Source organism: Gilbertella persicaria (assembly GCF_025201335.1).
Source record: "Gilbertella persicaria strain CBS 190.32 chromosome Unknown B0P05scaffold_25, whole genome shotgun sequence".
NCBI lineage: Eukaryota > Fungi > Mucoromycota > Mucoromycetes > Mucorales > Choanephoraceae > Gilbertella > Gilbertella persicaria.
The window spans coordinates 313,804-331,139 of record NW_026251986.1 but is presented as its reverse complement, the minus strand read 5'-3'; the positions used below and the strand labels follow the sequence as shown (position 1 = coordinate 331,139).

At 36.9% G+C, this 17,336-nt stretch overlaps 2 protein-coding genes across 2 annotated transcripts; both read left to right on the top strand.

Moving 5' to 3' along the window:
* The first annotated feature begins 511 nt into the window (after window positions 1–511).
* B0P05DRAFT_597592 (uncharacterized protein) lies at window positions 512–2,075 on the top strand. Its single transcript, XM_051583158.1, has 4 exons — window positions 512–557; window positions 579–852; window positions 878–941; window positions 1,336–2,075. The coding sequence occupies exons 3-4, from the start codon at window positions 886–888 to the stop codon at window positions 1,943–1,945; spliced, it is 666 nt and encodes a 221-aa protein (XP_051433920.1). The 5' UTR covers window positions 512–557; window positions 579–852; window positions 878–885; the 3' UTR covers window positions 1,946–2,075.
* Window positions 2,076–10,609: 8,534 nt separating this feature from the next.
* On the top strand, window positions 10,610–16,969 carry B0P05DRAFT_572488 (AAA domain-containing protein; the record flags this gene model as incomplete). Its single annotated transcript, XM_051581444.1, has 15 exons — window positions 10,610–10,718; window positions 10,761–10,867; window positions 10,923–10,945; window positions 10,998–11,016; window positions 11,069–11,154; window positions 11,209–15,159; window positions 15,213–15,435; window positions 15,479–15,715; window positions 15,764–15,807; window positions 15,852–15,918; window positions 15,964–16,100; window positions 16,144–16,263; window positions 16,307–16,674; window positions 16,735–16,804; window positions 16,867–16,969. The coding sequence occupies 15 exons, from the start codon at window positions 10,610–10,612 to the stop codon at window positions 16,967–16,969; spliced, it is 5,664 nt and encodes a 1,887-aa protein (XP_051433919.1).
* Between the last annotated feature and the right edge of the window lie 367 nt (window positions 16,970–17,336).

The window sequence follows — 17,336 nt, the reverse complement described above, 5'->3', positions numbered from 1 at the left end:
TTTTTCATTTTTCATTTTTCATTTTTTATTTTTCATTTTTCATTTTCATTTTTTTCATTTTTTCATTTTTTTCATTTTTTTTCTTGTTTTAATCTAATTCTCTTAAAATTAAAGATACTACAGCGTAAGCGATGGAAGAAATCTTCTATCAGAAATGGATGATGGAAAACCTTGGCCAGATTCTCACTCAAATGTGGAAGAGAAAGGCATTTAATGGAAGATCTTTTCCACCGATGAAAGAAAAGTACAATTGCTTACGCTATAGTGATAACTTTACAAAAAAGGTAGCTAGAGCGATGAAAAGAAAATTATGGAAAGATTCGTACACCTCAAACCTTTGTAATCAGTGTGATGGGTCCACAAAAACATTTTCAGAAATCATAAAAATATTGACAGGTATGCCGACTTACAAGTATGCCATTTGCGTACTCAAAAAAAATTTTTGAAAAATAATGTAAAAACATTATTTAAAACTCAAGGTCGAAATAAATTTCTCTCAAGAATGTATTGAGACCTTCGAACATAGAACAGTAAACATAAATTGCTGTGATCTTCTTTTTATCGCTCGCTTTTCATAGTAAATTCCGAAACATCATTAATCATATTCAAATGGCAGTACCAAACAGTGATATTTTAACAGCCTTACAACAGCAAATGGCTGCACAACAAGCAATGATTGAGCAAATCATGCAAAATCAAGAACTCCAGAATCAACAACAGCAACAACAAAATCAACAGGAACAAGACATGGAAGCTGAAGACCCATTTTTCAACACCCAACAACAAGTACATTCTTTTGAGACACGACCCCATTATGATTGGAATCCTTCTCAAGAATTATCGCAACTATTGAGATTGGAATGTAATTTATTTTCAGGTCCAGGAATGTCGGACAACCAACGTAAACAATTGATTGAAAGATATCCTGCCATCCAAGGAGTCTGTTGTGAACATATAGAATCTATATGCATATGATGATCTGACATTAAATAAGTCTTCATTTACATACTAAAAATATATCATAATCAATTTACATCAGAAATAGACATAAAAGAACCTCTTGTACTGAATAAGACAAAGTATCTTTTAATAGATCAAGACGTATAACCGAAGTCCATAATTTATATTATTTAATTAATTTAAAGTAGTCTATGATAATAGAGACTCAGTCATTTGCATGAACTCTACTACTACTTACTCCGACATCTCTTCATATATAAATACCTAGAGAATGAAGAGCTAGAGAGAGAGATATATAGATTTTTGGATAATAAACCTATACAAGTTCTAATCGACTTCTTTGTTTTTATCTTCTCTCTTACATCACAACAGAGTCAATTATCAACCACCCGCTACCATGCCGGAAGCATATGCCAGAATGAGTTATGATCAAAAAAGGGAAGACAAAATGCTCAAGCACCATCAATATGTTATTTCAGCAATATTCAGGCCTTTGGATATCTTGGCACATGAGATCAGCTCTGAAATTGACAATCCAAACGTTCACAGATATTTGCAAATCATCAATGATATTAGACATTTAGTTTTGCATGCTAATTACGATTTGACAGACTCTAGAAAAAACATTGCACTCAAGGCAATCAATCCAAACTTTAGATTATCTGCTGCAAACAATACAGACTATATTATGGCACAAGACGAGTTTCATAACTTGATAAATAATCAATTCAGTACAGCAAAGGCCTTGCAAGCAGCTCAAAAGTTCAACAAGAAGTCTTTTTCTGGCAACCGTGTCGAAACACAGTCGTTGGTTCGGCGTTCCCAACTTCAGCCCAGCCAAACGGCCTCTGTTCAACACAAGCCCAATTACAGCAACTACAACAACCACAATTCAACAAAATCAACGGCACCTCAGAAATCATTCAACAAACAACAGTACAGCAACAGCCGCTCTTACAACAAGAACAACAACAACAACCAGTAGGGGGCAGGCTAAGCCAGTACTATTTAGAGTGGACCTGTCATGAACCAAGCAAGCCTTGTTAACCTTAGCACGCTTGTCTCAGTGTTCCAACCTTTAGTTCCAAGCATCAAGTTACCAGCATCTAGTTACCAGCATCCATGGCGTAGTTTTAAGGTAACTGTTGTGATGTAAGAGAGAAGATAAAAACAAAGAAGTCGATTAGAACTTGTATAGGTTTATTATCCAAAAATATATCTCTTTCTATATCTAGCTCTTCATTCTCTAGGTATTTATATATGAAGAGATGTCGGAGTAAGTAGTAGTAGAGTTCATGCAAATGACTGAGTCTCTATTATCATAGACTACTTTAAATTAATTAAATAATGTAAATTATGGACTTCGGTTATACGTCTTGATCTATTAAAAGATACATTGTCTTATTTAGTACAAGAGGTTCTTTTATGTCTATTTCTGATGTAAATTGATTATGATATATTTTAGTATGTAAATGAAGACTTATTTAATGTCAGATCATCATATGCATATAGATTCTATATGTTCACAACAGTAACAATGCCAAGACAAACAATGCCACTTTCCCATGTACAAATGACTCAGTCCTCAGGTCATGAGGTAGAACGCATTGCCAAGCCTCGTCATGTTATGACTTAGCCCCTTCCTCACATATATTTCATGCTACCTCAACATTAGTATAAATAGTTTAGTTATTCTGTCGTTGAGTTACTTCTTCGTCAGTTATATTATCAACCTATAATATAATAAATATCTCTATATTCTCTAGCCCATTGCTAAGCTCATCTTGCCTATAAAGTATTCTTCGGTCTGTCTTGTTCCTGACAGAACCCAGCTTTCAAACAGTTTCTGGCTCAACAGCATAATAAAAAACGGGTACAAAATAACATTCCACACACCTCCTCCACTCACTACAATTCCAAAATCAACAAAACCGTCAACACCTCAGCAAGAACAACTCCTAGATCAAACAATTCAAGAACTTCAACAGAAAGCAGCAATAGAACTAGTGAACCCAGCAACACCAGGCTACTACAGCTCAATCTTTGTAATACCCAAGAAGGACAAAGGCCTGAGGCCAGTCTTCAACCTCAAAGCCTTAAATCGATATGTCTCACCACCGCACTTCAAAATGGAGACATTGAAGGAGGTATCTCTTTTGATCAAACCAAACGATTATATGACCTCTATAGATCTTGCGGATGCCTTTCTACACATACCGGTCCATCCAGCATTCAGAAAATACCTCAGATTCCAGTACAAAGGACAGGTATTTCAATACTGCACAACACCTTTTGGATTGGCAATGGTCCCTTGGTTATTCACAAAAATTTGCAGACCAATTTTAAACTGGGCCAGACAGCAAGGGATCAGAATCAGCGCATACATAGACGATTGGATTATCATAGCCAACAACAAACATCAAGCCATTCACCACACCAACTTGATAGTCAACAAATTACAGCAATTGGGATGGATAATCAACTTCAACAAATTGACTCTTCAGCCAACTCAGCAGATAGAACACCTAGGCTTTACACTGAACACCAACTCCATGACAGCTTCTCTACCCAACAAGAAGATAAAATCAATTCGACAGATTATCAGAGCAGCACTTCAACAACCTCAGCAAACACCAAGATCAATACACAGCCTCACAATGAAAATAAGAGCAGCAACCTTTGCTATCACACCAATCCGCTTATACACCAATCAACTGATGCGGTTCAAGAATCAAGCAGTGAAAAACAAGCAAGACTGGGACAGGAAGAGGACATTGCCAAAGGAGTGTGTTCAAGAACTCAAATGGTGGTTGAAGAACCTCAGCAAATGGAACGGCAAGTCATTCATCGGCCACGAACCAACCGAGACAGTTCACGTAGATGCAAGCAATACAGGTTGGGGTTGCCATTATGGCGACCTAACTGCATACGGGCACTGGACAAGCGACGAAGCCGACCAGTCGATAAATTGGCGAGAACTCATGGCAGCGTATCTCACTCTCAAGACCTTTCCTCAGTTACACAACAAAAAGATTTTGATACGCACGGACAATACAACATCAATGGCGTATATCAACAAGCAAGGGGGAACAAAATCGCTATCGTTGATGAAGCTTGGAACTCAGCTTTGGAAGTGGTGTCTGAAACGCAACATCATGGTGGAAGCCAAGCACATTCCGGGTCAACAGAATCAAGTAGCGGATCAACAATCAAGAAGACAGTACAGCAAGAACAATTCGATGATACGACGACCAGTGCACAACCAGGTTCAAAAACAATGGGGAAGAAACGACATCGACCTCTTTGTGGACAGAACGACAGCCCTCGTAAAAAAGTTTGTATCATGGACACCAGATCCCGAAGCCTATGCAACAGACGCATTCAGCCTAGCATGGAATCAATTTCGCCATCCTTGGATCAACCCGCCATGGAACTTAATCAGCAAGTGCTTACAGAAAATAGTCAAGGAAAAGGTGCCATTAGCAACGTTGGTAGTCCCATATTGGACGAGTGCATTATGGTTTCCGGTGCTTCAAGCACTGGCAGTGCAAGCACCAATTTTTCTGCACACGAAGCATCTGATTTGCCCCAGCAGGAACACACCGTGGCCGTTGAAACCGACTTGGAGACTATTCGTTTGGCTCTTATCCGCAGCAAATTTGACAACAAGCAACTCTCAAACACAGCTTCAGACACAATAAATCAACAATACAGTACAGCCATCAGTACCAATCGTACCTACCAAAAACCACAACAGCAGTTCATTCTCTGGGCACAACGCCATCAGGTCCCTCCTTCGGCATTTACAGCTACACAATTGGTCAACTTTTTACAAGATATAAAAACAGAAAAACATTTTCAATTGTCAACGCTCAAATTATGGCGATCAGCAGTTCTACAGTTACACCCACATGCGGATTCAATTTCACAAGAAAAGGTGCTGAAAGTTTTCATGAATGCAGTCACCAAACAAGCCCCGCCTCTAGCAATCCATCGTCCAACAATCGACTTAAAACCAAGTATACAATTCGTAGCCAAGATCAACATCAAGCGTTGCTCTTTGGCAGATCTGCAAATTAAGACTGCGTTTTTGGTAGCAATGGCGGCCTTTTTGCGACCATCAGACTTACAGAGAATATCTCTTTTATCTGCAACTCGGGACAATCAGGGCAACTTACTATTTGATATTGTGGCACCTAAAGAAACTAGACAAGGCAGACGAATTATCAAACCAGTACTTATTCATTCCCATCAAGTTTCGGACATTTGTCCAGTGTTATCTTTTCAAGCATTAAAAGATCATCCGGTGGCAAAAGTCAAACGCCAGCCTGACGTTTTATTCGTCAACACCAAGCGTCCTCAACAAGCGGTCAAAACTACCACCATCTCTTCTTGGCTGAGAAAGGTACTACGACAGTCTACAAGCGAATCAAGAGTCAGTGTACGCTCAATTGCATCCTCTATTGCGTTAAAACAAGGAATATCTCTTGACGACATACAGACGCTGGGCAACTGGGTTGATTCAAGGACATTTCAGAACCATTACCGGCGGGAACACTTATCGACGGTGGATTTTACCAACCAAGTACTGGGAGCAAATCTACCAATGGTTCAGCTTGATGAAGGCTCTAACAATGATGAAGAAAACCAGGAGTTTTTCGATGCTACTGAAGGATATTGATGTTTCTTACGCTGGAGCAGCAATTTATGTTTACTGTTCTATGTTCGAAGGTCTCAATACATTCTTGAGAGAAATTTATTTCGACCTTGAGTTTTAAATAATGTTTTTACATTATTTTTCAAAAATTTTTTTTGAGTACGCAAATGGCATACTTGTAAGTCGGCATACCTGTCAATATTTTTATGATTTCTGAAAATGTTTTTGTGGACCCATCACACTGATTACAAAGGTTTGAGGTGTACGAATCTTTCCATAATTTTCTTTTCATCGCTCTAGCTACCTTTTTTGTAAAGTTATCACTATAGCGTAAGCAATTGTACTTTTCTTTCATCGGTGGAAAAGATCTTCCATTAAATGCCTTTCTCTTCCACATTTGAGTGAGAATCTGGCCAAGGTTTTCCATCATCCATTTCTGATAGAAGATTTCTTCCATCGCTTACGCTGTAGTATCTTTAATTTTAAGAGAATTAGATTAAAACAAGAAAAAAAATGAAAAAAATGAAAAATGAAAAATGAAAAATAAAAAATGAAAAATGAAAATAAAAAATCAAAAATAATAATTTTTTAGAAAATATTTTTTTGAGTACGCAAATGGCATACTTGTAAGTCGGCATACCTGTCAATATTTTTCTTATTTTTGAAAATGCTCTTTTTTTTGTAAGTCCATCACTTTGATCACGAAGGCCTTAGGCATACGAGTCTTTCTATAATTTCTTCCATTGCTTACGCTCTAGTGATAATTCTACAAAAAAAAAGAGCATTTTCAAAAATAAGAAAAATATTGACAGGTATGCCGACTTACAAGTATGCCATTTGCGTACTCAAAAAAATTTTTTGAAAAATAATGTAAAAACATTATTTAAAATTAAAACCATTAAAAATATTTTCTGTAATGACAAAAAAATAAAAAAAAAGTAAAAAATTTCTAATTTTTCTGCTTAAAATTAAAAAAAAAAGAGCTTGTTTTTCAATTTTTCTGTCTTAAAATAAAAAACAAGTCTACCATGCAGTAATATCCTTTTTAAACTAAAACAACAAAATCATCATCCGGTAGACTCGTTTATTTATTTAAAGCAGAAAAATTGAAAACAGGCTTTTTATTAATTTAAAACATTAGAAATGTTCTTCTTTTTTTGTTTTTTTTTATTACAAAAAATATTTTTTTGAGTACACAATTGGCATACTTGTAAGTCGGCATAAATTTTTGCGAAGTTTCAAAGTTCATATGTTTCTTTGTTCCTGACATCTACGGCTCTTACCGTGATTTTCTTATGACTCTAGCTTTAATTTTTGTACATATATCACAGAATTTAGTGTATTTTTTATCTGTGTCGGTGTTGGCCATACACGCCTTACTGTCGACAAGTTGTACAAGTAGCCCCGATTCATGAGGAAGGCAATCCGACTGACCCAGTCAATTACTACCTAATTAGTTCGATTACTACTTCCAGAAAGATGCTCGAAACAAGCATCAAGGAACTTCTTCAAGGTCAAGCATTGTCCTTAGACACTGCTCAAGGTAGCTTTAGAGAATGCAAAAGTGTTCTTTGCAAAGCTCTTTGTCTTTCAGACACTTATAAATAGTTTTCTCAAGAAAATATTCAAGACTACCAGCTCTTTACTTCATTGGAGTACTAAGTGGACCTCTATACACTCGATTCTATCCCAAATCACCTTTATGCAACATGCTATCACAAACAATCTACTCCTTCCAACATCCAACCAAATGCTTCCATTTCTTCTCTGGTTACAAACCCACGCCCAGACACACAACTAAATCAACAATCCTCTCCCTATCCCTTTTTTCCCCTTATTCTCTTAAGGTATTTTTAGCTTAATATAGTCATTTTTATGAGTTGATTGAGTCCAAACAGTCAAAAGCCACCTTAGACCATGTATTCAAAAGGACCTTTTCTATCAAATTAGTAAATTAACAAACTTTGAGTATGAATTCGATAAAATTAACACCAATGCTCAAATGTCTATCTATGTCAACAAAAAGAAACACTTCTGGAAAACAATTATCTTTAGACTAAAAGAAAAATACGCTCTCACCACAGCGTGAGCGATTGCGTAACTCTTCCATCTCTGACTGCGTAATTCTTCCGTTTTTGGTGGAAGTTCTCTGCATTCAATAAAAGGCTTCTTCTATCGTTTACACTTTAATGTCTTTAATCTCAAAAGAATTAGACTAAATGAAGAAAAAATGATAAAGTACAAAAAAAAAACATAAATTGTGATAAGAAACGATAAAAAATGATAAAATCAGAAATGTCTGTTTTAATTTCGAAAATCTAAAACACACAAGTTTTTTACATTATTCTGCTCATCTATACCCATCCATACTATCCCTTGCTATTTAATAGCATTTAATGATAAATAACAGGTCTTGATTGGTTCCCAGTCCTAAAGCTTTGTGTTTGAGATAAATTTGTTGTGATTTTGAACATATTGTAGCTTCAACTGTAATTACATGTTGGTCTTGCACTGCAGCATAAGTGATGGAAGATTTTAGTCAAGAATTCACTCAAATATGGAAGAAAAATGTAAACGCTTGCGTTGTGGTGTTGCAAATATACATGTATCTTAATAAATTCGAAACTGAACAAATAATCCAAATGGCACTTAGTAACAAGAAAGAAATGCTTTGATTTGAGTATGTAAATGTGCATTTGTGATGGATATTTGTCTCAAAACAGCACACCACTGATTTCATTAAGTCATGCAAATGACAATATACTTTTTGAACTGAATTTATCTTTTATTATAGAAAATGTCAGTAACCAAAGTAGGTTTGTGAGTATATGGTAATTTATACTTTGCACACCGAGCGACATAGAGCTGAATACCTACTCAATCCTAAACATTTATCAAAATGGGCCTCTTTCCTACCAATTGCAAAGTACAATACATTTTGTATGCTGATTTGAAAGCAATATCCAAATAAATCCAATTTTTTCGTCTTGTTAAACTTACTTTTTTTGTTAGAGATACCTATAAATAGTCTCAGCTTACATCGGTTGAATCAAACCTACATCGAGTCAATCTGACATTCCAAAAATCTTGAATGAACTTTTTTCTTTTGATCTCCAAGAGCTCTTGGAATCCACTATGGGCTAAAAAATAGATTTTATCTAGCTGCCAAACTAATTATACCATTCGATTTCTTGGCTCGAAGGAATATGTTCTAAAAAGAAACTGTTCTTTAGTCACACTTCGTAGAGAACTGGGACGCTGAAAGACAGGAGTAAGGGATGACGAAGTAAAGGTCATACAGTGCTCTGAGTCATTTGAGCAAGAAGTGATTTTTTATTATACACTGATCTGAAATAAAAATTAGCCCAGTCTTTTATCACTCGAACTCAGAAACAAAGTTATCATGATACAAGTGCCCTTTGATTTAAGTAGCAATATAAATATTATTTATGCATCTCATGCTCTGCTTAATTTTCAGATTTTAATTTTTGCTTATTTAATATTTTCAATAAAATGTATGAACTATGTCATCTGACTTCTCTGCCGTTGAAGATTTGCATGAATGTATTTTTCTGCCACTAGTAGCTGCAGATCTATACGAGTTTACTTGAATAATCTTTGGGGTTTAAAGGTTACAGCTCTCCAGTGAGCCTTTCAAATCTGAGCTAATGCTATAAAAACCACATCTTGTACTGTTAGACTGTTTTTCTGACAGTGTCCAATAGGACTAAAGTCCAAGGATTGTACTAAAATAACGATATCATTGGTAATAACGGTTGATGACAGGAATACAAACATTGGCTCGTGATAAAAGAAAGTATTGGACGGACACATAAACAGCAAATGGTTATCATCTTCAGAATGGAATGAATAAATCAAGCATATTGGGGGCTGAAAGGTATCCGAGATAAAGCAATTTAGGCGAACTCAAGTGGGCGATTTATGTAAAATTCATCGATATACCATATTTCTTGTTACAGAGAACAACGACATTACCCAGAATTCAAGACAGAGATGTGAACAAAGACTTTGTAGAATCGAAGAATCAGGTCGAAACACAAGCTGGTTTAGCCGGTATGCTTTTGCTGATATTGGCCTGTTAAAATTAGAACTTTCAAGTAAATTAAGACAATTCATAAAAGACCAAAATGACAGAATAGCAATGTGTGGAGGAGTACTGTCAAAAAGTTGTCAAATTTACGGTTTACATGAGTGATACCCTTTGGTCGAAAGGTATATTTTGGCCAGATTTTACATGTCACTTTTTTTTTTTTTAGTTCAAGTCAGTCCCAAAGATACCTCTATATTCTGTGATCACTTAAAGTATTTGTATGTGCATAATAGTGCTTTATACTTCCTTTTTGCTCACACTTTTTATTATGAAAGATACATTTATTTTAAGAGGTACAATATCCTCTGCATTACTTAATAAGATTACTAATATATTCATATACGTAGAAACGGTTGCTTTTCGAAATGAAGAATGAAATGGATGAAGTGCTGAAATCACAGTTCAAACTACACCAGTTAGCTCCGACCTTTTTTCTTTTAGCTCTATTGTTCTACACTATTAAAAAAATTCGTGAGTTTGAATGACAAGAAACTGAGCTAATTTTTATTTTGGGTCAGTGTATAACATATGAGGAGGAACTTTTGAAATAACTACTGAAAAAATGAACAGTAATCGTACTCATGATTAATAAAAGAGCAGGAAAAAACAGTCTTGTCACGTGAAGATAGTAAGTTAGAATAGTCAGGCTCAAGCAAGACAACAGTTACTCCCATCCTCATTTCTCGCTTACAAATCTATGAGAAGAGAGGGCATATATAGCGTTTTGTTACATAAGCTTTTTTACCATGCAGAAATAAAATGTATTCAATAACCGCTTTCATATGCTTGTAGCATGGAAATGCCGCTGACTAAAATGAAATTACTAGTCATATTCCCCACAGTTTTATACTTGCATTTCTTTCTCTTTCTTGTATTTTATTATGCCAGTCAATAAACAGGCAAAAAGAAGACTAAAGCAAATTGGCGCTACTTTAGATCCCTCTAAAGTAGGCTGGTCCGACTCTGAAGATGACGACTTGACTCATGAAGGTGCGTGTGTATTGTCTTAAGAGTCATACTAATACGCTACAGTGTCTGTTAAATCTATTCGTATTGGAGACGTTGTCATGCAAGTCATTCCTGCTAAAAATCCAGAATTAGTACCTGAAGTTCAAGGGCCCTTTTATGAAGGTGCACAGGTAAGTTCGTTATTTGTATATCTGTTAGCAAGTAACTCAATGCCTTTATTTTTAGGATATATTAAGACATTTAAGATGGTAAGCTGTGATAAAATAATAATTAAATATAACTCATTCATTTTATCTTTAGGATAATGCAAAAAGATAAAGTAAGCTGTTCTCTTTTGAAATTGACATGTGAAAGACTAAACCTGAATATAGCTTGGACAAGATATATTTTTGTTGGGTCCTCCTGGTCCTTTACGTCGTAACCTTGTAATGAAATATGCTGAAATGACACAACGAGAGTAATAAGATAAAACAAACAAAGAAGCAATGCTCATTGTTTTCTTTTATTCTAGAATTGAATATGTTGCCTTATCTAAAGATGTGACAGATGCCGATTTAAAACAAAGAAGAGAATTGCAAAACAGTACATCATTTTATGTCGATCAAGCTGCTGTCAGAGCTGCTATTCATGGTCGTATTCTTGTTTTAGATGGTATTGAAAAAGCAGAACGTAACGTACTTCCTATCTTGAACAATTTGTTGGAGAATCGTGAAATGTCACTTGATGACGGTCGCTTCTTGACGACAAAAGACACCACTGATACAGCAGAAAAAAAATTTGAAAAAGTAAGTCCACGCTTCTTGGTATTTGCACTTGGTAAGATTGTTGTCTTCTTGTTCGATGCAGCTTATCATTCTAAATTAGGCTTACCTGTACCACCTTATGTTGGTTATCCACTTGACCCTCCTTTACGGTCCCGTTTTCAAAGTAGAGATGTCAAAGCGCCTGATTTTAAATCGCAAGTAGATCAAATGCTAGCCTTGATCAGCAACAAAAAAGTGTCTCGCGACTTGATTGAGAGATTGATTTCGATTAGTTTAGTGCTGGGTGTTCAAAATGATAAGAATCGCAACCGAGAAATAGAAGTGCCTGAATTTCCAATGACCATTGAAAGCTTAGCTCCTTTATTGTCATTGATGCCCAATATTCATCCTCGGTTCTTGGTAGATATTTTATATCCTTATCCTCTCTTGCCTACGTGTGATTTAGAGCAATTAAGTGTGATTGAAGCTGCATTTAGACGATTTGGTGTCAAATCAGCTGTTGTAGAAGCGCATATGGAGGCACGTCAAACAAGCTCTGGCTATACAATTGCTAATATTGACCCCATTAAGGCTGATATTACTGTGGATGGATACCATCATACACACAAGGCTATTGCTTCATTCACTTCAGAGAAATTTGGCGCTCTTGGTTTGCCCCTTTATTGTGGACCTGCTCCTTTTAGTCCTGCAGAATATTTCATTGAAACGCCCTATCATCGTGACATCTTCTCTGCCATGGTCTTGTTACACGCTGGTGGTAAAGATATCTGTCTTGTAGGCACACATAAAGGTGTTGGTAAATCAGCCCTAGTAAGACACTTTGCTCGTAATCTTGGCTACACTATTGATTATATCCCTCTTTACCGAGACATGTCCTCTCGTGATTTACTACAAAGAAGATCAACGACAGCTAAAGGCGATACAGTATGGGAGAACTCTTTGCTCGTCGAAGCTGCTATTCATGGTCATTTGGCTGTCTTGGATGGTATTGAGGCACTTTCTTATGGCACACTTAATACACTTCAACGCCTTTGTTCTGATCGTGAAACTCAATTGCCTGACGGTGCACGTCTCATTGGTAGCCAGCGTTATGCTAAATTGTTGCGTAAATTGTCGCTTGAAGAGCTTGAAAGCAAACGTTTGATTCCCATCCATCCTTCGTTCCGCATCGTGGCTTTAGCAAGAGCAGGTACCAGTGGACAAACAGACACAAAGGCCGGATCTTGGTTGTCTTCTGAAATTCTGTCCATGTTTCATTTTATTGTAGTGGATTCTCTTCCTTCCAATGAAGAACAAGATGTGCTGAGTGCTTTATCACCTGGTGTTGATGAAGATAAACTAAGACAGCTCTTGACGTTCTCTAGACGTCTTCGTCGTGACAAGGATGATACAGTTCGTATGTTATCTAGTGCTTTATCTACCCGTCAATTGATTCGTATTTGTCGTCGTCTTGCTTACTTTGAAAATGAAAGCTTGTATGTTGCTATCCACAAAGCAGCTCTATCTCGATTTATGCCTGCTGTAGCTCGTGAAGCACTTCATGCCTTGATGGTGGCGAATGGTATCTACCCACCCAAAGAAGACACAAATGCTACTGAACTCAAGATTGAAGTACTTCCTTCAAGAGAAGTCCCTGAACACATTCGTATTGGCAATGTCATTGAACCTGTATTCAAAGGAGGAAATCCTATGCTCATTCCCAATGTTGTTTTCCACGAAAATCCTGCGCATACCGAAATTTTGAAGGAAATGCTTAAAGATTATCAATTAGGCGATCACTTGTTATTGATTGGTAATCAAGGTGTCGGTAAAAACAAACTGGCAGATTACTTTTTACAGTTGCTTCAGCTTCCTCGTGAATACATTCAGTTGCATCGTGACAGTACAGTTCAGAGTTTGACTACCACACCCGCTATTGTAGACGGTGTATTGACGTTTGAAGACTCTGCACTTGTCAAGGCTGTACATGATGGTACTATTTTGGTGGTGGATGAGGCTGACAAAGCACCTACTTATGTGACAGCTGTACTCAAGAGTCTAGTGGAAGATGGACAAATGGTTCTTGGTGACGGTCGTCGTATCATTTCAAAGGAATCAGACATTCAAGATAGTGAGGATTACATTATGGTGCACCCTAATTTCCGTATGCTTGTCTTGGCCAATCGACCAGGTTACCCTTTCTTAGGTAATGACTTTTATCGTGAAATCGGTGATGTCTTTAGTTGCCATGCTGTAGATAACCCTGATATGCTTTCAGAAATGTTCCTCTTGCGCAAATATGGTCCTAATGTATCTGAAGATTTACTTCTCAAGTTGTCTAATGCATTCACTGATTTGCGTAAATTGACAGATGAAGGATTGATTTCCTATCCTTATTCCACACGTGAATTGGTCAATATTGTGCTTCATCTTGAAAACTATCCAGAAGAAGGTATCTCCAAGATCCTTCAGAATGTCTTTGACTTTGATCAATACGATCAAGCTTCCAAGGAGCTTGTAATTGAAATCTTTGAAAAACATGGTATTCCTGTAGGGCTTGAATCTGATTTCTCTATGAGCTTAGGTGATGTAATTTCTTTGAGCAAACCTCTTTTAACAGAGCAATGGAAACGTGTGCCTTTAGCAACAAAACAAAACGCAACCAAGGTTCAAATAGAGCCCATGGCTATTCGTGGTGGCTGGGACATTGATGTCGGCAAGAACTGGAAGGAACTCGAACGTAAAGAAGGTCGCTCAACTGTATTCTCTGAACAATTATATACATTCGACATTCCTACACGTGGTGAAGCATTGGACATTGCTACGCTAGACGATGGCTCTCTTTTTGTAGTTACTACCAATCCTGTTACCTTGCACCATGTAGAACCCAACCATAAGCGTATCGATAGTCTAGACCTTTACGAGTATTTCCCTCTTCAAAGAGCGCCTCCTCGCCTTCGTATTTCTGTCATTCGTACTCGTTCAGGAGCCGTTAAATATCTTGCTTTACACAACCCTTCTAACAATGAACTACTTTGCTGTGATTTTAACAAAAAGTCTGTTGCCTCTGTTGTAATTCGTGGCCTTGAACCCGTCAAGTCTATTATGTGCAACAATTTGAGTTCTCAAGGCATCTTGGTGTTCTATCAACATGATCAACCTACGATTGCCTTACTTGACTTTAATACTTCTCAACAATATACTATTACTCTTCCTACGCGAATTAGCCAATTGCATGTCGTTGACTATGGTTTCTGGATTGCTCGTGGTAGTCGTGATGCCAATATGTATGCCATTATTCCCAACAAAGACCATGGTGTGCCTCAAGTAATGGAAACCATCCAAGCCTTGGGTCAAAATGGCCAACCTGTGAGCAATTTGGGCCATATTTATCATAAAGAGTTTGCATCTGGAGCAAGATTTGCTCAGGCAAGTCAAGACAACATATTTGCTTCTATTCTTGAAGGCTGCTCTTTTGCTAATTTCCAGGATACAGGTGTGATCAATATCTTGTCTTTCATCAAGAATAACCAGACACAAAGTGACAATCAAGACAGAAAAGTAAAAGGTTCTACCTTCTTTTTAGAGCATACACAACAATTAGCTATTATAGAGCCACCTAGAGATGGCCGTGCTGAAAGTACTTTAGACTTATTGAATCCCAATACAAATCAAATATGGCGTATTCCTATGCCACTTTCTATCATCGGTGGCATCACGTAAGCAATTCATTTATCTATTTTTTTTTCTCTAATCCATGATCACTTTTTAGAGAATCGCCTTTACCTACTTATACTCAGTTCCAAGTAGAGCGATTTGCTGCCACCATGTGTGAATTACCAAATGGTAACCTTGTTACCCTGGATAATGCAGGCACTATTCGTATATGGCAAGTGAGCTCCAACGAGATTTACAAGGCAGCCCAAACTTGGAAGCAAATGGTCGGCGTGGACCAAAAGGTGTTATCCGTTATTTACGAAACTGTAGATCAACATGTAAATATATTAAATATATTTAGCTTATATTAATTTAAAACAGCAACAAGAACAAGATGGGCAGGCTAGAGAAATAGGAGAAGGGGCCAATAGCGATGCACAATGCCGAAATGATGGAAATGGCCAAGGATCAGGTGGTTCTTCAGGTGTCGGAGAAGGAGGAGGGGCAGGCTCTGGCGCAGGTGGATCTGGAGGTGGTGGTGTCAATGGCTCTGGAAACAATATGAATGAAGATGGTCGTCAGGAAGCTACGTTTGAAGACATTGACAATCTTAAATTGGTAGCGAAAATTACAGGAGGAAAAAAAGAATATTAATTGCATGAATAGAAAACGGATGCCGATGCGCCCGCTGAAATTAGCCAAGCCCAAAAGTAACATCTAAATATATCGAACGATTTTATACTAATTTCACTAGGGAAATGCATGCTCAAGCTATGGAGAAGAAACTGAACAAGATCGATATGACTCAAGCTGATTTCCAGGTATGACATGGATACACAACATATTGTCATGCTAACTCAACGTAGCAATACAGCCAGTATATGGAAAACATTCGTCGTGAAGTACGTGAATTGCGAGTGATTCTTGAGAGTGTAGAAGCCAAGAAACATGAGCGAGTCTGGCTTAAGAATCAATCTTCTGGTGATTTAGATGATACTAAAATGTAAGTCTTGATTGTTTTGGTATTATTAATTAATCTATTTTAGTGTCGAGGGTCTTACAGGAGAGAAATCTATCTATAAAAAGAGAGGAGAAGACGATCCTGAATTTGGCCTCTTTCAAGATAAGCCTAAGCGCATGAACTTCGTGTTTGACTTGTCTGCAAGGTAAATCAAAGAAAGTAATACGCATGACTAATCATATTTTTAGTATGTTTCGATTTAACACACATGATCGCCGTTTGGAACGTTCAATGGAAGTTGCCCTGATGCTCATGGAAGCATTTCGTGGATTTGAGCATAAGTTTGAATACAAAATTGTTGGTCACAGTGGTGATGGAGCTAATATTGAGTTTGTTGCACCTGGAAAATACCCCAAAACAGAAAAAGAAGAGTTTGAAATTATCAGTAAAATGAAAGCCCATTCCCAATTCTGTCTAAGTGGTGATAATACATTGGGTGCTGCCTCTTATTCTATGAAAGAAATTGTACAAGAAGAAGCAGATGACTACTTTGTAGTTGTTTTGTCTGATGCTAATATTGCTCAGTACAATATTCATCCCAATGACATTGCCAGAAGTAAGTGCTACAATATGCCAAGCATAGCAAATGCTCATGCTCCCCCTTTTTTTTTTGTAGTTTTGAAATCAGATGATCGGGTGACAGCACAAATGATTTTCATTGGTAGCATTCAAAATCAAGCAGAGCAGTAAGTGGCGTTTATTGTAGCCTTTTTTTTTATCACCTCCTAATCTATTGTATTCGTGTTAGGTTAAAGAAAGCCTTAGGTAGTCATGCACATATCTGTGTTGAGAACAAGGAATTACCCAAGATCATTAAGTCCTTGTTCCTTTCTTCTATGGTAAAGGGTTAATAAATAAAATTGTAAATCTATTGTTCTATTGACAGATAAGCTTAATACAGCGAATCATATTTAATTGACAAGAAACAAAAAAAACCTAATTTTTATCTATCGGCCCGAATCTCAAAAACTCGGTCAATCGCGGTGTTAGGTTTACACGCATACTCTCCCTTAAGCTTTTTTTTTTTTTTATTTTTTTTAGAAAAGCATAAAGTTGAGATTTTAGCTGAAATATACAACTTCTTCAACAACGTGGCTAGAAAAGGAGTCTATTATATATAAAAAAAAAAGGAGTAAACCCTTCTAAGCAAAACAAACCCTATTTTGTCCTCCATAATACAAGCTTCTTTTCTGTCTTTTTTTGCCACTTTTTTTTTTT